Source organism: Streptopelia decaocto, assembly GCF_964273445.1.
Source record: "Streptopelia decaocto genome assembly, chromosome: 1".
NCBI classification, from domain to species: Eukaryota; Metazoa; Chordata; class Aves; order Columbiformes; family Columbidae; genus Streptopelia; species Streptopelia decaocto.
The window spans coordinates 87,203,887-87,227,662 of NC_138663.1; the positions used below are offsets into that span (position 1 = coordinate 87,203,887).

Consider the following 23,776-nt stretch of genomic DNA (forward strand, 5'->3'; position numbering starts at 1 on the left):
CCAGTGGGAAATCTAGAAGAGTATGTAGAGAAGACTTCTTTTGCTATGTATGTTCATAACTTGGGCGGGGAGGTTGAGGTTAAATCTCTCCCCTGTCCCAGTGGACAGGGCTGAACTCTTGTTTTGTTGCAATAACAACCCTGGGAATGAAATGGCAGAAGCACTTCTAAAGTGGCCAGATTATTGATTTTAAGAGCAGAGGACTTCATAAGCAAAAGATTTATCCACTGTGTATATAGGAACACCTTGCTACCACTATTTTCCCCCAAACAAAACCCACATGTAATTTCAAAAAGTTTGGGTACCATTTGTATCTCTAATGAAACACTAGAAAGATGTAAAAGCAGCTGCTTTTCCTTGTTAGGAAAAGCTCTAGATGCATAGAAGTTTCTGGGGTTGATTTTTTTAAAGCTTGCATCACACATGGGCTGAACAGCATCATGGCAATATGAAAGTCTGCAAGTAAGCAGTTAAGGTGTTCAACACAAGGACAAACTTAGTTTTTTATACCAATACATAGTTTTAGGACAAAAATTAAGAGCAATAAAAGTAGCACCTTTCCCTGCACAGTTCTATATATTAAATGGAGTCATACTCATATTTTTCCATTTTAGTGATGCAATGAATATATACATATACACATATGTTCTCCCCCTGCCCCCCATAGATATACGTGTGGTTTTTACCTTCTGTTTGCATGGCAGAGACAAGGTAGAAACCTGTGTTTCATCCTATTTTGACACAAAAAATTGAAATATAGCTATAAGGAAAATTGCTTTTAAGACAGTGGGAGGTACGAGGCTCACCGTGAATAAAATTTGCCTTGCAGAATTCTTGGTACTAGTGCTGATGTGCAAAAACACAGGAGAGCTCAGCTTGACTAATATTCTAGATCAATAGCAAGTTCTGATTTTTACAAACTCTGTTTTCAGATTAAACATGTTTTGATCCTGATTTTAATATTTAATCCCCTTTGTGTTAGGTTTTAATAAACGAATAAGCTTGAGGACAACACTTCTAGATCTGTTCAGTTGACAAAGGATAAGGTTTTCAAATGTGTAGAATTAACTTTGAGTTAGAATGAAGCTTTTCAACAACTCATGCCCTCTTGAAGATTTTATCTGAAATCATGTAACTTTTCCACAAATTACTCCAATGTGCCTGCCAAAGCAAGAAAAATAATCTGCACTATAACTTTGCATTAACCCCCAGCTAAATATTTATGTAGTATTATGAGTAAAATGGAAAAAAGGTCTCATGGAGGTCTCCCTTTTTAAGGTTGCATGTTGGCTGCTTGATTCTGACTCCAAGGAACGTACCCTTCACAACATGGTGACGAACTTTCTCCCCAACGAGCTGCCTCTGCTGGAAGGGGTTGGCACCGGCCAAGGGGTGCAGAGCCTGGGGCTTAGCGCCAGCCGAGATCATTCTGGGCGGTACAGAGCAGCAATAGAGTCTGTGCTTGTCTTCAGTGTCATGAACCAACTCCATAATGAATTGCAGAAGGAAAACCTGGCAGGTAAAGAGAGCTCCTCCACTTGGGAGCAAAGAGGGCAGGTAAAGGTATCTGTGCTACCACAGGCTGAATGATCAGTGGAGAAGAGAGATTTGGAAGTTCTTACTTAAGTATATTCTGCGGCAAAATGTTCATTTGTTAAAAGAGAGAACTTGCCTTGGAAGTACGTTTCTTTTGTCAAAAAAACCCCTCCAACAAAACAAATCCCAAATATCTACCAGTTCCCTTGGTTAAGGCAATAGCAGAGTCTATTTTAAGTCTCTGAATCAAGCAGATCTCTACCACCCAGGTGAGGAGTCCAGGCATTCTGAGGCAACTTGTGGATCTGTCTGTGATTTCTCATTAATATTTTCAAAAGCATTTGCATTTCCTTGTCAGAAGAAATTCCTAAAATCCTCAGATGTTTTCTGAAGGAGATTTCTTGCTCTTTGGCCTGCCCATATAGCTTTCTTTGCCATGTATGTGTTTTGTCCATGAACCTTTTGTGATCCCATAGTGAATGATGCAGAAAGTTTACGCTAATTTTTTGCTGAATGCTTGTCTCTGTTTAAAAACAAGCAAACACCCCCCCCCGACAAAAGCATGTATCTACTTGTGGGCTTTCTGATTGTTTCCCCTAAATTGTATCCAAAGCCTAAGAGTAGGATCCATTCTCATTGAAGTCTTTTATTGTGAGTTTACCACATAAGTTATGATCGTGACAACTAAACCTTAGAACATTTTTAAAAGATGTGGGTGGTGGAATGAAAGTTATCAAGTTAGAAAGCTTTACATTAAGCATGTCTGCGGTTTATAAAATGTTGACACACAAAGAAACATGTATTTCTTAGAAAAAAATAAATTTGACAGAAGTTGTTATTGTCTTAAATACTTTTGTGATTGAAAGTTCTGGATACTTCTTATTATGAAATATATCTTACTATGAAATATTCCAGAGACAGAAGTGCTTAAGCTAAATCTATTTTAATATATTTCAGTGTGTCAGGACATCCAGGATTTTAAAAACTGAAGATTCCCCAGATTTTTTTTTTTTTTTTTTTTTTTAACGAGTCTGTTGTTTTGCAGTTGATGTTTTTGATGTTTTAAAAGTTTTTCTTGGGGTTTGTACTTACTACAGATGTATTTTCTAAAGTGGAGATGCCCAGCCATTATTGCTTGGCTCTGCTGGAGCTGAATGGCATTGGTTTTAGCACAACAGCCTATGAAACGCAGAAACAGGTCATGCAAGCTAAACTGAGCGAGATTGAGACCAAGGCGTATCAGCTGGCTGGCCACAGCTTCTCCTTGACCAGCCCTGATGACATTGCAGAGGTAGGTGAGGGTAAGAGGGGGAGAACCTTATCAGAACTTACCTTTAAGAGGCTTTTGCTTAGGCTTAAGAAAAAACCTTCTTGGGCAGACAGCCTATGAAGAAAGACAAAATGCAGACTGGACTCAGATCAGAGTTGATTTGTCTTTACATTCATGAGCTTGCTGCCTGGAAAGTGCTGTGCATCTTCTGTTTGTTACTGATCATTCCGATTTCTGCTAACTTTAGCAGAAATAAAGAAGGTAGGAGTGGAAATAAGCATGCTAGAAATAAAAACCACATGAAAATAAGCATGTTGTTTGTATAGGACCTTGGCTTCTCATAGTGCATGACATGATCTGCCAATTACATGGGTTTTGGAATATTTTGGATGATCGGTGTGGGCCTAGAGAAGCTTTTTTGCAATATCAGTATTCTGCACGTGAGATGTGATGTGAAACCATGTAGGCTTAGCCTAAGAATAGTTGTACTGAATAAGTTGCATTGTTACCCCTAGAGAGGCGTGAAAGAGGAGGAAACATTGCTTTCAAAGTTTTGAATCAACTAATGTCTGTTTTTAAGAACCAATACAGAACTGATCTTTTTTAACGCCTAAGAAACAGATTTCTAAGTAAATTAGCAATACTTTTATTCCTGAAGAACTTTGGTTTTTAATGCATATTACATGGAATCATAGGAATATTATAATTGCCGTGCATGCCTTTTTTACCATTTATTTATTTTCTATATACTAATTTCTTGCTGAAATGCTACACCTTCTGTGGAAATTGTAAAAATTTGCAAGCAGCCATCACTAAAAGAAGTTCCACAGAAATATTCCTCCTTTGTTGCAAATGCAGCAGTTTTGCTCAATACCAGTAGTCTTAGTTACAACTCCTGAAATAGTGCTCAGCTCCAATTTCACTCTGCTTCAGGGAAGGGGGAAGGAAAGTTTTTTCTGAAGGACTGTTCTCTGAACTACAGAAACTTGTTTCTCATGTGGAAATTTTGTTAGGAGTCATGTAAAGTATCTCATATAGGTTAGTAGAGCTTTACTCTTCTGATTTTGTGTCAGTAGAATTTTTGTGCTACAAAAATGTGCAAGGGAAAAAGCTTCTATTCCCTTCTGCCAGCTGTGAAGTGGAACACAATAGCTTCTAATTAGTGTATAATGCTACACAGAAACATAGAATGAAAAATGAAGAACAGTGTTCTGTCTGTCAACAAGTAAGCATATACTTAATTTTCCAGTTCTTGGCAATTTTTTAGGAAAACTAATATTCTGGCTGTTCTATTACATAAAAGGTATTTGTGACCACCTCCTCCTATGCCATTCATGTTGCTCAAAAGTCTGCTCCCTGCTAACGCTTCATTTTTCTCGCCAATGTTCTTCCCACTTCTAGTCATCTTAACTCCACGTTTTATTACAGTTGGCTGTCAGCAGTAACCTCACTTATTGGATGGAGTTAATTACCTTTTCTAAAAACATACCTCTGAACTCAAACATATAGTGTTCAGAAAATGAGATTTTAGATTGCATTTTGTAGTTAATTAAAAGGAGGAGGAATGACTTTGATAGCACAGATCTTTAATCAGCTTTTTAATTACCTGAAGCATTTGTACTATCCTTTGGTTGGAACAAGCTGTTTAAGTGCTCATTTGCTTTTGTTTTCTCCTGGGAGTAGCATGCAGAAACTGATTTGAAATGCTGGCCTTTTCCAGGTTTTGTTCCTGGAGCTGAAGTTGCCACAAAACGGAGATGTGAAAGTTCAAGGGAACAAGAAGACTCTGGGTTATACCAGAAGATCAACTGCTAAAGGAAACAGGGTTAGGCTGAGCAAGCAATTCAGTACAACCAAGGTACAGTAGAGTCTGGTTATAGTCTGGAAGTCACTGTAAAAATAACTCCCTCTTATTTCATACGCCTGCTGCTTGGATACATTGAACTTGGGTATGCTGACTTAAATGAAGGTAAATTTTAACTGCCTTTTTGCTCCTCTAGTTACCACTGGAAATTCAAACTGGATTCTGCCTTCTCTGTTAGCAGAGTTATTAACTCCTCCTACTCTGCTGAAGCCTGAGTATGGTGAGAACATGACTATAAATAGCAGGCTTCAATAAGAATAAATCAGGCAGAAGTTGATTTCCCAAACCACATGTAAAACCAAAATAGCACAATAATTTTGTAAAGTCAAGAGTAGAAGAATTTTTCAACATCAACATGAAAGTTACTTAAATACCGTAGTGATTAAATACAATATTTTCCCTGCCTGGTACTGCCATTTCTGTATTTTGTGCTTCAAAGAATTTGTCTTCAGAATGGCTGGTCTGATGGCTTCTCAAATTTAGTATATCAAAAACTTGTATATATGTGAAGGCTATTGACATGCTTGCCAGTTGATAAATATTGTGGAGCTGCATGTAATACCAACCGCTGCAGGCTAATGGCTGCTCTTGCCAGATAAGTGATACTAGCAGATATATATGTTCTTTCTTTCAGGACTCATTAATCTGTGTTGTTTTCTTAGTTTCCCCCTGTTCAGTGTAGTCAGTGCTTGGATGACAAGTATTGATTTCCGAAGCTCAAGTGGCAGTGAAGAAGTGAGTGTGGTGGCGATGGCAGAGCAGGGAGCAAGAAGCAAATGAGGATTTCCTCCTTTGGTGATGTGGAGGGATGAGGCTGCAGCTGCCTGCTGCATACAAAAATGTTATTTTGAGAAAAGTTTGCATGCCACTGTCTTTTGAAATTCTTGTAATCCCTTCATATTTCTGACATGACTGAAAGGATTTGATTGCTAGTGATCAGCTTTGTCTTTCAAGGAGCATGGTCAAAAGGGCTTCATTTTATGTGTTCCTAGCATACGGATAGGAGTGAACAGGGAGAAAAATGTTCAAGAAGATGGAGGAGGAGCATTAATGCTGGGCAAGAGGAGACAACGTAGGGGACCTATGGCAAGTGATACTTTGATCATTCCAGGTGATCTGTTGGTCGGTGCAGGCTAAGAGTGGTGATGAGGATGCAAAAGTTCAAAGAGAAGTGATTGCTGCCTTGTGTGTAATAAAACTGCAGCTGTGTCTCCTGGTGCTTTGGTTGCCCAGGTGCAGGCAATATAAGTGGAGGGGGACATCCATTTAATGTTAAGACAGTGACACTGGAAGCTCACTGTGGGTGGAGTTGCTTTTTTTCCTGCAGAACTGCGAAACCTGTATTTATAAAGCTTTAAAGGCAGTTAATTATAGTTATGCCCTTTTCTCCCTACAAGGACGTTTTGGAGAAATTAAAGACACTTCACCCCTTGCCAGGGCTGATATTGGAATGGAGGAGGATCAATAATGCCATTACTAAAGTGGTATTTCCAATACAGAGGGAAAAGCGATTAAATTCGGCACTGGGAATGGAAAGGATATATCCAGTGTCACAGACTCACACAGCTACAGGTAAAGAAAGGCGTGCAAAATCCTACTTCTAACTGATTTTATATCTTTTTGTGTGTGTGGGCAGCTTTTCTGTGGGAAAAGACAGGATATCAAGCCTGTGCTCTACTTCAGCTAAATGAAAATACTGAAATACCTATTTCATGTGAATCTTCCCTAAAAGTCTGGGTGTGTTAAAATAGCTTATGTGTTCACCAAGCAATATTATTCATTTCTTACACATATGGGCATGTAAGAGAGACTCCTTTTGGACCCTTACTTAGTCCTGCCTTGTCTTCCTTCTCAGGTCGAATAACCTTCACAGAACCAAATATCCAGAATGTGCCAAGAGATTTTGAGATTGAAATGCCAATTATGGTTGAAGAAAGCCCACCCTCCCGAGCCCATGGAAATGTTAATTCTCGCACAGTTTCTGGGGGCAGGTAGGAGGATCTTGGCAAAGCTTCTGCCTACTCTTCTGATCTTAATGTGGTCAAGTTGTCAAATTTCTCTTTTCTGACTTCACCTGTGCCTGCTGTCCTGTCAGTGCGACTTGTTACTCAGCGTTTCTCTTACAGTTTCAGGGGAATAAATACCTAAAAATCAGTGGCACATGAAAGACTTAATAATACTAACAGCATGGGGCTCCATGTAGCCACTTGCTTTTTGAAATTCTTTATGAAACCCTATAGTGAGATTAGCATTATGCTCCTCACAGCTGTATGAAAAGCCTGAGTGTGAAAAGTAACTGAAGTGAAGTTAGGATCTGGTTTGACTTTCTAAGAACTGCTCTGAAAGAGGATAGGATATTGTGGAACAAGTAGAAGCAAGTTCATCTGTTCTGTGCTGTGCAGCTCCCTGTGTAAGGGAACATGGGTGAATGTTTCATTCTTTGTTAATAATTTCATTTGTGATAATGATACTGCAAAAGCTGCCAGGTAGCAGAAAAAGATTTCTAAATCTGGTTTCTGTTAACCAAATGACCTGTTTTGGTAGCATTACATGCCAATGCCTAAACAGTTGTGTGGAAGTCTAGTGAAACATCAAGATGGGTCTTTTGGCAGCTAGTTTATGAGCTTTGAAGCTTGTACCTGGTGGTGGCTTTCTGTCCTTTCAGTTTCTCTTTCCACTCAGGTTTTTGTCCCACGTGTCACTTGAGTGACTTTTATCATTTTTTTTTCCCCATAGCAAGATGTGAGAACTTTCAGAAGTCTTTTGGCCCTTCTGTCTGTCTGTTCCTACCACCACATGTCTAACATCCTTGTGCCTCAAGTAGGTTATGGGAAGAGAGCCCAGGAGTAGCAGGACCCTGTCCCTCTCTTTTCAGAAGAACCAGGCCTAGCCATGGAGGCAGAAATGTCGTTCTGAGAAATAGCTCTGGCAGTGCTCAGGCTTGCAGCAGTTTTGCAGGACAGTTGGAGAGTAAACTGGTTTCCTAAGAGTCTTCCCTGTAAAGAAGCAGCCCATCAAAGGAATGGAGGGTGTGCTGAACTTTGAGAGAGGTCAGCCCCTCAGGCTGACTACTGAGACTACATTCCTTAGGTAAGCAGCCACTCCCTTAGGAAGATGAGCAATCGTAAAGGCACAGAAGTGACTGCTGGCACAAAAGAAGCTGTCATGCAGCCTAGCCTGATAGGCCTTCCAAACTTTTGTCCAAACTCTCTTTTATTTTAGTTATTGCTATTACATTCTGTAATGGTGTGAAGCCCTTACTCATTCAACTGAATTAGGAACTTCTGCTGGACGGTGTTGTTCTTTACAATTCCCACATGTTGTCCCTCACCTTTATTTCTTTTGAAAATCTATTTCTGTGATTTTTGTGCTATCTTTCTTCTCCTTGATTCCTACCATCCCTGAAATGACAAGGTATTAAAAGAAAATGGAGTGCATGAGGGAAGCATGATGTCTTTTCTGTGCTTTGCCAAAACTAGCCTTGATCTCAGAGATACCTTTCCATTCTGATAAAAAAAAATGCTCAGATCCCTGACCCAGACATCAAGGACTTATAAAGGCCTTTGACTGCACTTCCAGCCAAGAACCCAACGGGCTGGCTGGTAGATTGGTGCTCAGGGGAGTAGGAGGTGTGAATGGTGTCACAGCTGTGCACTGTTCAGTGGGTGCACTGATGGACAGAATTCCACCTGCAGCTACAAGTGACTTGGTGGGATAAGAGAGCCAAGCAAGCTCTGAGATGTTGCAGAGGTTGCATCTAGTGTCACTCTAAACTTCTGGCCTTCTGGAAAAAGAAAACCTGTTTGCTTTTTGGCAATTTTTTACTCAGTCTGTAGAGAGGAAACGTGCAGTGGTTTATGACCATGTCTTCTGAGCTTCTCTGCTTCTGTGGGCTCACTTGTGTGTTTGTATGCATGCAGTGATGAGGCTGGCATAGAGGAAATATTTTCTGTCTGTACTAGTTATTGGCTGGTGTGGGTATTCTGCATATTCTAATGTTGAAAGAAGAGTTGGCATTCAAGGTGGGATATTGAGTTTTTAGAATTTCTATCAGACTCATTTGCTATGTTTCTGGAATGCGCCCATCACAGGTCTGGGGCCTTTCATCTTACCTGTTTTGGGGTGGAATTATCCAATTTCTGGACCAAATCGAATGTACTAGGAAGATTTATCCCTAAATCTGTTCAGAGTCAGTAAATCCCTTTAGGTGTACGTGTGGCCTCTGTTCGCTTCTCCTATGGTCATTTTTAAGTATGAATTGTCTGGAAGAGTGGAATAGAAGCTACTGACTCACTTGTTTTCACGGATTCTTTGTGGCAAAATTGATTATGCATCTTTCAGTGTCTTAGAAATTAGTGACGAACAGTAATTATTTGTCTCCACAGGTGCAGAATGCGTTCCAGTGTTTCGCCTCATGGCCTAAAGATTCAGGCTGAAGACAGATCCAAAGAAAGAGGAATACCATTTGCTGTTAGCATGAGGCATGCCTTTGTTCCCTTCCCAGGTAACGCCCAGATCCTGCTCTATGCCAGCTAGTCATTATGAATTTAGTTGACAAAAAATCCTAGATCTGATGAAGAGTTAAGAACTGATGACAGTATGTATCTGACTGAGCAGCCTGCTTGGAAAACCAATGCAGTAGTTAGCTTGCCCTCAAAATTATTCACAAGACTGTAAAGGAGAGCATTTCAACTGGGGAAATGTATTCATATGTTATAATTCAAGTGTTCACACCTTCGTTTCCTCTTTAAGAATACATGTCTTCTGGAGAGCTATACTTAGGCAGCTCTTAACACTAGACAGAGTGCCATTTGTATATTATTTCTATGCAGATGTCAGTTCTCATGTTGCCTGCCCTGGCTCAGTACAAGGCTGCTGGTCTGGCCTCCCTGCCGATCATTCCAATGAGGTGCCAGACTTTTACACAGATGCCTGGGCAGACGCTTGTCTTTGTGTTTTCAATGAATTCTAGATGTAGGGACTGGATGGAAAGCAAACAGGCCTGGGCATTGGAGAAACAGGCAAGAATTGGTCTGATTTAATTTCTACTCTTAATTGGCACAGCTTTCAGCAGTGGCAGAAGCAACCCCTGAAGATATTTGCAAGAAAACAGAGACTGAGGCCGCATAGAAATGTCTGTGAAAAACTTTCAGAGCAGGAGGTGCAAGGACAGCTTCAGTGCTTCTTGTTGGATTGTTGTTTGAGTAATTTATGAAATAATGATTTCTGCTACCTTGTTGATTTCAGGTGGTTTAATCTTGGCAGCTGATTATTCTCAGCTTGAACTGAGGATCCTTGCTCATTTGTCTTGCGACTGTCGACTCATTCAAGCCTTAAACGGGGGTACTGATGTCTTCAAGAGCATTGCAGCAGAATGGAAAATGATTGATCCTGAAGCTGTTGGAGATGGGACCAGGCAACAAGCTAAACAGGTAATTTTTAGGAAAAGAACTTCAACAGCAGCTTTCTGGGCTGGAAGGCTCAGCGTTCAAAATATCAGGGAGTCACAACAGTATGGTTTGCTATTTGAGTTCGTCTGTGATGGTTCGGTAGTTGCTTGGTATGACCTCCCACTCTCAATACATTTCAGGTGGAGCTGTCTGGGTTTTGAGGGATGAGGGTGGCAAAAAGCAGCATGAATGGCTTGGACTCAGAGGCAATCTCTCTTCTTGAATGTTCCCATACACTTGTCTTCCAGTGAATCACATTTTGTTTTGGCTCTGTTTTCTCTGCATGGCTCACCATATGGTTGCGGTTCTTCACACTGTCCTCTGGCAGATTTGCTATGGAATCATCTATGGGATAGGAACAAAATCATTAGGCGAGCAGATGGGGATCGATGAAGATGAAGCTGCCAATTACATTGAATCCTTCAAATCAAGATACACAGGTTTGGATATGGCTGTTTGGGAGCTGCGAGGTGGTGGTTGTTGGTGTTTTTAATCCCTTCTCTCTGTGTCTCTTCAAATCCTAAATTTGTCTCAGTCCTCACTAGTCCTGTCTCTTTTTAAAAAGCTTTTAATTTTTAAAAAGTCCAGTGCATCAGCACAGCAGTTTGATACTCCATAGTGACAATACAATTGGTTTTGTGACAATACAATTGGTTTTATGACAATACAACTTTAGACCACACTTCTTATAATTTTTAAATGTAACCATTTCTCTCTCCAGTTCTTGTCTTCTGCTTTCATTGAGTTTTAAACTGTTTTGCATATAACACATTTTTGTCCAGCTGCTCAGAGCCACTCTCCCATATTTTGTAAAATGACATTGTTGCATTCCTAAGAAGAATGTTAATTTTTAGCAAAGCTATAGAAAGAGTAGAGCTGCAATCAGAAAATTAACGGAGGGAAAATGGGATGAGAGAGAACTAGTTCTAATCATAAAACTTGGAAATGAGCTGGAAAATTACGTTCTGAAGATTCAGGCTTTGTTTTTTTAGAAGACAGATGCTGAGAAATGGTGTCCTGTAAAATGTCTGGTTAGTCTCCAGTAATTCTCAGATAGTGTCTTCTTACAACCATTAGAAATGACTTTCTGCTTCCTCCCTCTTGGTAGAGGTGCATACATACAAACTCCGCAATGTACCTTATATCGTAACTTCACTTCTAATGAGTTTTCACTTATATGCATTGCCAGGTTGACATGCTAATTTACATACCTAGTGAACTGACTAATGCTGTCAGTCTTGATCCTGAATAGCTCCTTTTACATTCTATATCTTGTAAACCTTGGAAAGTGCAGGGAGTTAACTTTTTCCACTTTAGTGCAATTGTTACCTGAACTTTCAGTGAAAGGACTCTTCCCTGTCTCACTTATGTTTGAGCTAAGTTTCTTTTTAATACCCTCGGTGGATTAACTCCTTCCCTTGCAAAGTGCAGGTGGGCAAGTTTCTTTCATCCTAGAATGTGATGTGACACAGTCTGAAGTCAGGCAGCCTGAGGCATCAAGGGCTCTGACTTCTGCTTTCAACTTACTCCCTTCCTACTACTTGTCTTTCCAGTGCTGGTCCAGGTCCTGACCTCTCCATTACCCATAATACATGTATGATCCTTTGTGCCTGGGCACTGTGCAGAATGGATTTCCTACCTCCTTGTGCACAGCCAGATATCCTGACACTAACCACTCTCTTCCACTTCAGAAGTCTTAATATGTTTCCCAGCAGAGCTGCAAATAGGCTGAGTGATCATGTGCCCTTGTTCACTGACAGGGTCTAGGAAATATAAAGAATTACCTTTGTGCTGCTTGGGTGTCCCAGACCACATTCAGTGACCCCAGTGAGAAGTCAATGTGGAATATCAGTTGTATTAGGGAAAATTTTCTCTTTCCTTTCACAGGCATTCAGAAGTTCTTGAGGGAGACAGTGAGGAGCTGCAGGAGAGATGGGTTTGTGCAGACTATCCTGGGAAGACGGAGATACCTGCCAGCTATCAAAGATTCAAACCCATACAGTAAAGCTCATGTATGTAGAAGTTTGGGGTGTTTTTGTTTGTTTGTTTGTTTTTGTTGTTGTTGCTTGTTTTTGTTGTTTGGTTGGTTTTGTTAGTTTGTTTTTTTCAGTATTAGATTTCTTTGCATATCCATACCTGCGTTTTTACAGGATCTATGAGCCATCTTTGTCTTGACCTTCCACTTCTTACTTGGTTCATTGTTCCCTCAGTTATTTTCTGAATAAGAGAGCTTTTGTCATGGTTTGCTTGACGTAAGTCTTCTGTGACTGGGTGCACAGCTGTCATTGCTGTGCTAACCTCACTTCAGAACTCCCATGTTGGAACAGGAATGAGTAATTTATTGAAATAAGTGGACATGATTTTAAAAAGCCTCCACACAGTGATGTGCTTTTACTCTTCAGGCTGAGTTACTCCCACGTAGCAGTCTTTGTATATAATATGCTGTCAGCACTTGAACAAGAAAGGGCATTTAAGTCCTGTATTTTTGGGTATTTGTTCTTTTTCTTATTTCCCCTTACAGGAAAATTGCTCAAACTTGTTAGATAAATATTGACTTAATATATGCCTTTGTACTAGCATCATGCTTTTTTATCAAGGTCATTTCGTACACATCTGTCATAGACTCTACATCAGTGAGAGAGAATTGACTCCCTGAGGAGATGTTGGCGCATTTCTGTGGGGCATGCTTTTCAGTGGGAAGCTGGATCAGGTCATGTGGAATTAAAGACTAGAGTGGAAGAGGGAGGAGGTGGGGGAGTTTGTACTCCAAGTAGTTGAAAGGGACACAAAGACTTTAAAAAACCTTTTTTTTGAGATGATGTGACTTGAATCTGGAGGATACTTCAGCATGAAACTTTGTAGATGCACCTTCTGTTCAATTTTAAAATCATATTAAAGACCAGTTAATGAATTGTCTTCACTTTCATTTCAGCTTCCTTGTAACTTGTTGCACATGTTTCGGCTCTAATCAAAGAGACTGTTTGAATACAGTTTTCTTGTCCAAGGAAGGGATTAGTAGAGAGGTTGTTTGTGTGAAAAGTCATTGTCATAGTGTGGTCTGGTGTGGTTTTGCACAGCTGTAATGCTCTGCCATTAATCTGTTAAGTCCAGCTTCTTGCCTTTGGTCATCTATTCCTGATGGTTTTGGAGACAGGCAGAAATGTCTTGAGATGCTTGGACTGACTGACATATTTTTCTCCTCATGAAACTCTGTTACCATGCGGATATGCTTCTCCCTCTTGTGGCTTGTGACTCTTGCAAGTTATTACCCTTGATATTAATTAATTTTAAATTTGTGGAAATTCTGCTTTTCTCAGTCTCCTGGAGAAATGTTGTGTCCCCAGCTAGTCTACAATGCCTCTTTATTTCAGGCACATATGACAAACTGTTCATCTGGAGGTTTCACTATGTCTGTATTTGGCCATGTATTATTTTTAATTAAGTAACCTGTGGCATACTGGATTTGATTTATTTTTCTGGTTGAGTTTTGAGAACAACTGTCTCTGTTTAGGCAGAACGACAGGCCGTGAATACAACTGTTCAGGGATCTGCTGCAGACATTGTCAAAACAGCCACTGTGAACATCCAGAGACGCCTGGAAGCTTTCTCCTCTGTGATCAAGTCCCACGGACATCTGGAGAGCTCCTTCCAGAGAGATCAGACTGGTATGCTCGTCTCTTCCTTGCACACTAGAGCAAAAATTTTCAGTTGTTAAGTTTTAATGGGAAAAAAGTCATGAGGAAGAAGGGAGAAACTGCAGTGTTCAGATTGGAATCCCAAATAGCTTCAAAGCTGATCTTGCAAAGGTTGGCTGTGTGAGTTTGTATGCGGTATGGTCTGTGCTGCTACCACAGGATTGCTCAAAGGTAGGAAGGAAAAACTGAGCAGATACTCTGGCTTCAAAGGCAGTGAAAAGATAGAGTGGAACAACTTCTAGTTCCAATGATTTTTTTTTTTTTTTTTGGTTAGAATTACGTCTGGAATTTGTTGACTGGAATTTGATGTACAGAGGCTCCACAAGAGTGTTATATGAAGCAGCATAAATTTATTGTCGCTGCAGATAGCAAAGCTGTGCTAGGATGCTCATTCCCAGAGGAGTGCTATGAAGACTATTTTTTAGCATAATGTAGACAATGTTTCGTTCATCAGTCATATATTTTTAGAAAGACAACTTAAGGGTTGGAGTGCTATATTTCTTTGGTAGTTCTTATGCTTCAACCTGAAACATTAAGCTGTCTTAATACAAAGAGTCTGATTTTTGTAGGACTGACAAGGAAAACTAAATAATTAATTGCTGTATCTCTAGAAGTGTGTCAGGGAGTTTTATTTTTAGAGAGAAAAGATTCGGAGGTCTGCTGTGAGTAGAAAGCTCGTGCCCGGCAAAACTTCCCAACCCCTCCAGGAGGAGCAGCAGCTACTGACCTTTGGCCAGTGTAATTGTAGGAAAGCGAGTAGAGGAATTTGTGACAATTTTTCCTCCTCTCATACTAGCTGTTCCAAGAGTTAGAAAGAATTCTCTTTCAGCAAGTTATAAATGCCTGTGCCATCAGAGAAGCATTCTGCATCATGTGGCTTCTTCAATATTGCTGCTTCAGTGTGAGGCTTGTGTGAGGAACCGACGATGCTGTGAAACCCTTCCCATAGCTGTGAACTGGAGTTGTCCTGTTAGCTAACCTGAGAAATAAATAACTTCAGGGTCTGTGTGTGTGAAGTTGTGTTTATTTATTTTTTTTAAAAAAAGCTTTTACCATGGAACAATTTGTTCTGTTTTATTTTTTTCAGGCAAGGCCTACTGGTATCCTGGTTTTGTCAGCTGCTTGTTTATTCAACAACTGCTCTTTTTTTCTTTCCTTTTTTTAATCAGGAGTAGTAGCTACAGTTTCAGATAACTGCATTTGGGAGGAGGCTAACTGCCTTTTTAGACTAGCCATTAAAATGATTTTGCAAGAAAAGCAGAATCCCAATCCCTTGCCAGAGAGAATGTTGTAAACCAACTTTGATTAAACTTGACATGATTTTGTTTAAAATTTCCTTTTAAAACAGATTGTTCAGGAGATGCAACTGTCTCTTGTTTCTGTTCTGATTCATAGCTTTATAATGAAAGGCTGAAATGTTTATATCCAAAATGCTTTTCATCAACATTTTTCCCTCAGTGGCTGTACAAATATTGATAGAATAATAATGTTTTGTGGTTTCATCTGTAGGCGTGGGCTTTTTTATTTTAATGTTCGTCATGTTCTTTTTCTCAGCATTAGGAATATGGAAGGGTTTTTTGATACAAAAAACATGCCTTTACATAATGGTATGTAACATAATGTGCTCTTCACCTGTGTAGGAAGGCTCGGGAGGAAGAGAAACAGAGGGACGTTACACCCCATCAGCGGAGGTTTTTTTATCCTCCAACTCCATGATGAGCTCCTCTATGAAGTGGCAGAGGATGATGTCATCCAGGTACAGCCTTTTTCGGCTACATTAGGATGTTTCAAACCAGCTTCCCTTCTCGGGGCTCAGCTGCTTTTCCCTGGGTATGCTCTCACTGTGTGCTAACAACTCTGTGAAGACGATGTTAAATTGGATGAAAACTGTGTTTGTATTCTTGATCCCTTTATTTGCAGACTCAATTTTTCCAACATGTCCTTTGCTGCTTATAACAGCACTTTGTACAACTTCTATGCAAGACTTGATGGTTGAAGTAGCTTAATGTTGTTGACAGGTGTAGGGAGTTTTTCCTCTGTTTGGAGGGAGCTTTGCCTCCCTGTTTACACTCATGTCTTCTGATGCCTGATGCAGAACACGAACTGGTAGAGCTGTGGTTTGTGTAGGGAAAGGAGGATTTTTTGCCTTCAGTACTTGTTTCCTACCTACTTGTCTTTCTGGTAGGAGTGTTGTGGTGCTGGTTAGCAGCATGGCTGGTGTAACAAATGTGCTGTGGGGACTTGAGATACCTTTCATGTCTACATGTGTCTCTGTGTGTGCTCTTCCACCACGCAGGATCCCACTTCTGTTCTGCTCATACACATCTCTAATGACAAAAGGCTATTTCCTGATGGCAAGCAGTAACTCCTAGTCTGAGAGACCTTTAGGCAATACTGATTGGCCAGAGCATATTTTTTAATTATTATTTCATTAAAAACAAAAGTTCTAATATTTTTCTCTTGAATCTCAGTTCAAGCTTCTGTTTGGACATCTGCTGCTTCAGTCCTGGTAGGCTGTTTTAGAGATAAAGAGGATCCCAGTTTCCTTTCTTTTACATCTTTAGGTACTGACTTGAAGTTATCAAAGTGTCCCCAGAAGAATAGGGGCCAAGTGAGTGGATTTGCTTATTACTTATTGTATTATTTTTTTTTTCATTAAGAGCCTCAACTTCAAGGAAAATAATTGTCAGCTTTTGTGACTGTATTTCTGTCCATGGATTTTCTGGGCAGTCCCTTAAACCAGCATATGTAGACAAGGCATGTTTCTTAGACTCAGACTTTCCTTGTGTGTACAAGATTTGCTGTTTTTTCAAGGATTTCTGTCTAGCTGAGAGAACAGGGTACTTCTTACCCCTTTGGTTAATTGTTTTTAGGGCCAGAGAGGATTTTTTTTTTTTTGTGATAATACTGCCTGCTGTACTTTCAGATGCACCATTAGAATTATCCTGTGGTGGAAAGATCTAGGTTGGAAAGGATCTCTTGACGTGTCTCCCTCTTAAGCCCCCACTCAAAGCAGGGCCAGAATTAATTAGTCCTTTTGAGCTATAATATACCTCTTAGTGCAAAAGTAGTGACCATTTCTTCCTTTCTGTATTGATGAAGTTTTATTCATCTTGCTGGCACTAAAGCTTTATTATAGTGTAAGTCATGTATTTCTCAGCTGCAATAGCAGTTTTTATTCAGACAAATTAGTTCGGTCACATGCTTGATGCTGGCTGTAGGTTATTTTCAGCTGCTAAAATGTGCAAAAGAAAACTAAAAATATCTTTCCATATATCTAGGAATTTGTGTTCCTGTCAGGGTATATTTACGAGTGGTTTGTAAGAGAAACAACACTAGTGATCATTCTGTTTTCATTTTCAGTCTATCAGTGAACTAGGCTGCCTGTTTTAAAAGGCCACATTGGAGTAATACCTATTTTTACTTGTGCTAAAGGTGTGAAGTGCCTGGGGCATCAGGACTTTCCTAGTGTGTGCAGAATGTCAAAGTGAAGGTAGGGAGCTTTCAGAACTTGTCCTGATAGAAAGACTGTGATAGTATTGCCAAAGACAGCAGGAGGAGGCTTGACCCTCCATCTGTTGAGCTGAAGCTGGCAGTGAGGAGTCAGGTAGGAACATAAAGGTGTGGATGAGGTTAGGAATCAAAGGCTAGGTGCTTTTAAACTGCTTGCTTGTTCCCAGCATCATTGCATTTATGTTTTTAAGATGGCCAGTATTCCTGCAAGCGTGTTTCAGCTGAGCACTGAGAACTCTGGAATCTGTTTCCTTAACATACATACAGGAAATTCAGACCTCAAAGCCCCCCAGGTCACGATGTTGGTGCACACCTCTGTCTCAACCCATCAGCTTCCCCAGGAACCTCATGCAGGTTTTCGTGCCTCCCCTGCAGCTGCTGTCCTTTGCTCAAGGTGTAGCAGCTTTAATTTGATGTTCTTGGTGGTGTGTGCTGGACCCGTGACCATTCTCAAAGAATTTCCCTCTGGATGGTTCACGTTTCTTTTGAAATACTGGGCCCCAAACTTGATCAAGGCTGCAGTAGTTTAAATAGAGTGGAAAACTGATCCATGTGTCACACAAGCAACATTTTCTATGTTCCAGAGTTGCATTTGCTTTCTTTGCCACAACAGTGTGCTGTGTGTAAGCTGCATTCAGTTTTTAATCTCCGATAACCCCATTTTTTTTCCTGCCCAGGCAGTTATTTTTCATCCTATTTTTGAACAATAGATTATTTATATCCCAGTTCTCTATCCTGCTTTTTTCTACTCTGTACTTGTCTGTGCTGAATTACATCCTATTTCAAAGCATTTTCTAGGTTATCAAGATCATTTTGAAATGTGGAATGTAAGGGCGTAGGGTTTTGGAAGACAAATCTCCCCTTTGTTCTTAATGCTGTTGTAAACTCTTGTGCTCTGATCTCCTCAAATCCCTCCTCCTTTCCCAGTAAAAACTATGGACAAATCGCTCCTGTGTGCACCTGTGAGGGACTTATGAAAAAGGATGGGTCAGGAAGCTTGAATAGTTCCTGTGTTGGCGCAATGGCCCCTGGCTGAGACGAGGGATCACAGTAATTTCAAAGCCTCTTTTCATTCTGCTGTGGAAAGGTCTGTGGGATGGGTGTGGACTGAAAGATTCATTGAAATAAGCAATCCAGGACAGGCTGGACTCCATGCGGGTCTTGTGGTAAGAAAGAGAGTCCCTTTTATCCAGGGTGGTTATTTACAGCCAGGAAAAAAAATCGTGTCTCTTACAGTCCAAAAAGTCACAGGCAAAAATACCTTCTGCTTTCCCTGTGTACTTAAATGAGTGTTTTCTTAGAAATGCCTTTGGAGGGCAGCAAATGTTGGAATTGCCTCAACAAAACAGTGAGGGTGAACCTGGGGAGGATTTCTAGCACCTGCATCGAACGTGATCCACTTTTCCAGAAGTTTGTGGTTTGTATTTCACAGGGTGCCTTTTGTGCCGACACAACGAGGAGGGACACAGTTCTTTGCCTATGGTGTATTGTTTTGTGTCTTGCTTTCACTGAATTTTTTAGAACAGACTCCACGGAACACCCAGAAATACGCAGCTGGGTGAAAGAGGAGACTCTGCAGGACTCTCAGGTGTTTAATGGAAGGTTAATCTTGCCTCTTTTCTAAGTCTCAAACAGTGTGGAACCAGTCACAAGTCTGTGCTGCATAAACTGTTGCTGGCTTTACACAGTTTCTCCATTCATAAACCCCAATCAGGATTAAAATATTTGGTTGCATTCTCATCAGTGGTAAGTCAGTGCAAATAAATACAGGAGAGGAGTCCTGGTGTCCGGCCACCCCAGCTGTTGACAGAAAAACGGAGCATTGAAGTTACGTGCACATCTGATGTCTTGCCTTTTCTTGTAGGTCGCTCAGATCGTCAAGCATGAGATGGAAAATGCCATCAAGCTCTCGGTAAAACTGCACGTTAAAGTGAAAATTGGCCCTAGCTGGGGAGACCTGCAGGACCTGGAGCTCTGACACAAGATGCACCTTTCTCGTGTGCGGTGAAGCGAAAGGCACCACGGACTGGGCAGGGCAAGGGCCGGTGTCCTCACAGGCAGCGACAGAGCTGCCCATGGTGTGATCCTCCTCTATCTTGCTGCTACAGGCATTGTTGCAATCTGCCTGCTGAAGTGCGTGGTGGAAGCTGTTATCAGTTTACCAAGCCAAACCCTTCAAATGTCAGACAGGACAGTGAAGCATGTTTAGAGATCTGCAAAATTATTAATTGCTAAAAGCACAGTATTTAAATGAATTCTGTTAAAAATGCTTGATATTGTAATTTAAAACAAAACCCCACAGCCTAATGTATTTATTATAAATGAAATGAGCTGGATTATTTTATTAAAACAAGGCGCAAAGATAATTTGGCAGTTCTTGTGTGTAATTGTGTCTAGGACCAAAAAAAATAGTCACCGTGTTTGCACCTACTGTTGAATTTTACAGGCCTCTGCTAGGATCATTTGTACTGAATTCTGCTGATGAACTGAGTGCCGAAGTGGCTTTACAGCTGGCTGGATTTCTCACTGAGCAGCTGTGTAGCATTCACAGTGAGCGGAACCAGGGCTTGGTTGGCCTCTGACTTTCAGGCAAGCATTTTGGTGACAGACTGTTGTAATTCATCTTACTGCTACCTTGCAAACTGGCCTTGAGAGGGATATTGTTTGGACTCTCTTGTAGTTAACACAGCAAAAAACATTCCTTTTTAAAGAATGAAACTCAGTTTAATGGTTAAAAACAGTGATTCATATATTTGTGAATAAAAAAAATGTCTCAGTCTGGCCAGCTGAAGTGACAGCCCTGATGGTGTTGGGGGTCTGGTGTGTTAGAGAGGTGTCACTGAGCGGCGGTGGGTGACCTCTGGTTCTTCCTTCCTTTAGAGACCCGGCTCTGAGGGAAGCCTCATGTCCCGCCTGTAAGGTGTAGGGCATGAGGCTTCTCTGCTCCCATTTCCCCTGCACTTTACCCCAGCGCCTTGGACTCCATCTCTGTGATCAGTCAGAAAGTTCTTCTGGGAGTGTGGGCTGGTCAGGCTGAGCTGGTGCTGAGACTGACTGAGCTCAGCTGCCTGGATCGGATGCTTTGAAAGAGGGGGCAAGGAAGGAGCTTGCAGGGAATCTGCTGCTGTTGGGTGTTACTCTCCTCACTAATACCTTCTGGTCTGGCTAAATCTGGCATCTCGCAGTTTCAGTTCCTTTCCACATGGATGTGATGGTGATGCGAGTTCAGCTGTTTTTGTTAACTTCATACAATGCCTGACCTTGAATTCTCTTATTTACATCGTGTGGCCCTTATATGTTACAAGAAAGGGAGGACAGGTGCCTCCTGTCACCTTCTTTATCCCTCTAATTATTATATCATGTCTTTTCTTCTGCAGTTCCTCCCTAATGTAAACATCTCCATCTTTCCATTCTTGCCTCCTGTGAGAAATTTTCAAGCCCCTAATTATTCTTTCATTTCTGAGCTTCTGCCTGATCCTTTTAAAGAGGTGTACTTTTGAAGTTGCCTTTATAGCCTGATGTGAGAGGATGGACGCTTGCTTTCAACAGCTTGATAGCGTGCTTGAGCTTGTTAACTTCAAATGCGGCACTTTTGGTGTGGCCATTATCCTGACATCAGAAGTACCTGGCACGGAGGTTTCGAGAACGTGGTGAGTTTTAAAAGATGATACTGGGGTCTGCGTACAAAGGGCCGCATCCTGGACTCTCATCCACCACCTGCCTCTTGGCTCAGCAAAACAGGCAGGAGGGATCCAGCCAAAGCCCCGGGCGAGGATGCCGTGACTGCCCTTCTTGGCACCGACTTGGCCACCTTTCCTGGTTTGGATTTCAGTTCATCTTGAGATTTTTCGTCTCCTTCCTGCCCGCTCTGCACTGTTTTTCTGCCACATCTGTCACCTGATGGCTGAGCTCTTTATCCACAGCATTCTGTTTCTTTTCTTAGGTCATTAAAGCTCTTGTTATTAACAGATCTGAGTCTCGGCACCCTGGTGCCCGACCATTTGTGTGCTCTGCCTGGGAAGGTGCTGGGTTGGACTCATTGCCAGCTCATGTGGCCTTATGATTTCCTGTCCCGGGGTGTCATGCGGTGACACACCTGTGCTATATTTCAGGCCTCACTGGAGCTGCTGTAATTCGAGTTGCTTGTTCTTTGGCACATTATTTTCCTCTGCATGCTGTCTTTAGAATTTCAGAGGGATGGATCTCACGCGTATTTCCCGACAAGCTCTCTAGACAGAAGTAATGCTAATCAGTAAGGGGATTGACACAGAACTAAACTCATTTTGGAAAACAAGCTCAACGAGTTCAGTTTAATTAAGCAGTAATTTGGAGCGAAGGAGAAGACAAAAGGTGGCCACTGCTCTGTGAGCAAGGCAGCTGCGGCATTTGAGCCATGATATTAGAACTGGCTCTGAGATGTTGCCTGATTGCTGCTGTTTACATTGCTTAATTCTGATTAGACTTTAGGTGTCAGTGAGACTAAGCAGGGGAGGCAGGAGAGGGCTGAGGTCGAGTAAGCAGAGGCACGGCTTAGAACTGTGCGGAAGACGATACCTGTTGTTTTCTGAAGTTGGTGGAAAGAGGTTGGCTGCCCATGTTACTTATTTTTGCCTGTGGGCCCTTCTCCTCCTACCTCCGGTGGGCTGAGTTTAGGTGGAAACTGGGCTTTTTTCTAGTTCAGGGCCCGATAACCAGACTGCAGGTTACTCTCTGTTGTCTTGTAGTCAGGATGGGATGCGTCTGACCGTGTTTTCTCCCTTCCTCAGCGGGTTTGTGTGTCTCTCTGCAGTCCGCTCCCGCCTCCCGTTAGCTGGTGCAGCACAGCAGGTGCAGTGATGCATGTGGCCCGTGAGGAGAGGAGAGATGGACGCTGCGGCAGGGGTAGGAGTTGTGTTTGTTGCAGCAGCCTTGTCACTCGGTGTACACGGAATTGCTGCTGCAGCCCAGTCCTGCCGTGTGCCCTGCGCTGCCCTGGCCTGGCTGCTGCACCAGAGCGGGGATGGGTGTCTGCCAGAACAAACTGGGGTGGGATCCAGTCCCGGCAAATGTTCCTGTCACCAGGAATGCCTTGTCTTCGCATCGCAGGAACCTGTGTGACACAGCTCCTCGCAGAGAGAGCCCATCCCCTTTGGCTGCTGAGCAGCCTTGTTCCCTTCAGCTCATATCTGCTTTCCTGTCAAAATCACTCAAGTTTCAATTCAGTCTGCTGCCAGCATGGGGCAGAACATCCCTGGACTCGGTAGCAGGAACTCCTGCCATTGCTATTTGATACAGCTACTCAGTCCCTTTCCTCACACGCAGACCACAAGCTTGTTTTACCTTGGTATTACTGCTGCAGCGTTCCTTCTATCCCAGCCTAATAAAAGTGCCCTGTGCGTTTTCATGTAGCTGGGCAGCGGTGGGAGAGAGGCAGGTGACAAGGCATGACACACACAACTAATCTGATCTTGTTTGGTCCTTTTGCCTTTCTCCCATGTCATTTGCATTTCTTCAAGAAGAGACTTGGGGTTTTCCTGCTACTCTTTCCTGTAGCTCTGTAGCTGAAAAGAGGAAGCTGGAAGTTCAATAGCTTTGGCTGATGTTTTTGAGCCTCTCCTGGCAGAGCAGCTCAAACACGTTGTTGGTAAGTGCCCCTAAATGACCTCACTTCTGCCTGTCTGAGTTTTCAGCTTGTAGGTGACTCTTTAACCTGAGGTGGAAGTGCGGGGCTGGTGCTCTCAGCTGGCTGAGAAGCCCAGATATGATGCTCATGTTCCTGGGCACTGGTACTGCGGTTACAAGGGCTCCGTGAGCTCCCTGCAGTAATGCACAGGAACACGACCTGGGCTCCAGGTTTTGTCCCTGGGTGAGCTGCTGTGGGAACAGAGGTGGCCCTGTCCCCAACCCAGCAACAACCGCGGCTGCATTTTCCATGCTCCTGAGTGACTGGGCAGTGTAAGCTTCATCCAAACGCTTTACATAAACCACGCACCTTTGAAGACTTTTGGAGTAGAGGCTGAAAAAAAGAGAGAGGTACAACAACTAATATCAATTCTTTATTTTCTTTCTTTTTTTTTTTTTAATTTTTTTTTTTTTTTTTTTTTGGTTCTTACTGGGGACTGGAAACAGCCTCAGTTAAAGACGCCTTAGTTTTCCTTTTGTGACACTGCTTTAGGATACCTGTGGGAACAGGACGTGGTTAGCTCGGGAGTGCGCGGTTCACCCCAGATCAGCCTTCCTGCTGAGATACAGGTAATGACTCATTAACAAACCCCACATGTATTCTGTCCATGTTGCCTTGACACTGAATCTGAATATCGGTTGCTATTTAAAAAAGTACAATGTTTGATTTGTTGATTTAATCACAAAACAAAACACATGAATGGAAACACTCATTTACATGGCTATTGCTTATACACCTAAGATGAAGAGTTGAATACAAATGGCCACACGTAGTTCCTTAATGAGA

The 23,776-nt window shown here is 41.8% G+C and overlaps 1 protein-coding gene across 9 annotated transcripts in view; it reads left to right on the forward strand.

Annotated features, from left to right (window-relative positions):
• Positions 1 to 19,688, forward strand: part of POLQ (DNA polymerase theta) — a 55,089-nt gene extending 35,401 nt beyond the window's left edge. For 7 of the 9 annotated variants that reach the window (XM_082043231.1, XM_082043232.1, XM_082043236.1 and 4 more), the window contains 12 exons: positions 1,279 to 1,519; positions 2,634 to 2,827; positions 4,527 to 4,664; positions 6,068 to 6,242; positions 6,526 to 6,661; positions 9,056 to 9,174; positions 9,918 to 10,102; positions 10,449 to 10,560; positions 12,008 to 12,132; positions 13,632 to 13,785; positions 15,456 to 15,571; positions 19,193 to 19,688. In XM_082043231.1, the coding sequence (XP_081899357.1) occupies positions 1,279 to 1,519; positions 2,634 to 2,827; positions 4,527 to 4,664; positions 6,068 to 6,242; positions 6,526 to 6,661; positions 9,056 to 9,174; positions 9,918 to 10,102; positions 10,449 to 10,560; positions 12,008 to 12,132; positions 13,632 to 13,785; positions 15,456 to 15,571; positions 19,193 to 19,306 (1,809 nt within the window). In that variant the 3' untranslated portion in view covers positions 19,307 to 19,688. Of the gene's footprint in view, positions 1 to 1,278; positions 1,520 to 2,633; positions 2,828 to 4,526; positions 4,665 to 5,662; positions 6,043 to 6,067; positions 6,243 to 6,525; positions 6,662 to 9,055; positions 9,175 to 9,917; positions 10,103 to 10,448; positions 10,561 to 12,007; positions 12,133 to 13,631; positions 13,786 to 15,455; positions 15,572 to 16,379; positions 16,427 to 19,192 lie in introns of those variants that run through there. The other 2 variants (XM_082043235.1, XM_082043239.1) reach the window with 2 other exon arrangements.
• Positions 19,689 to 23,776: the final 4,088 nt, after the last annotated feature.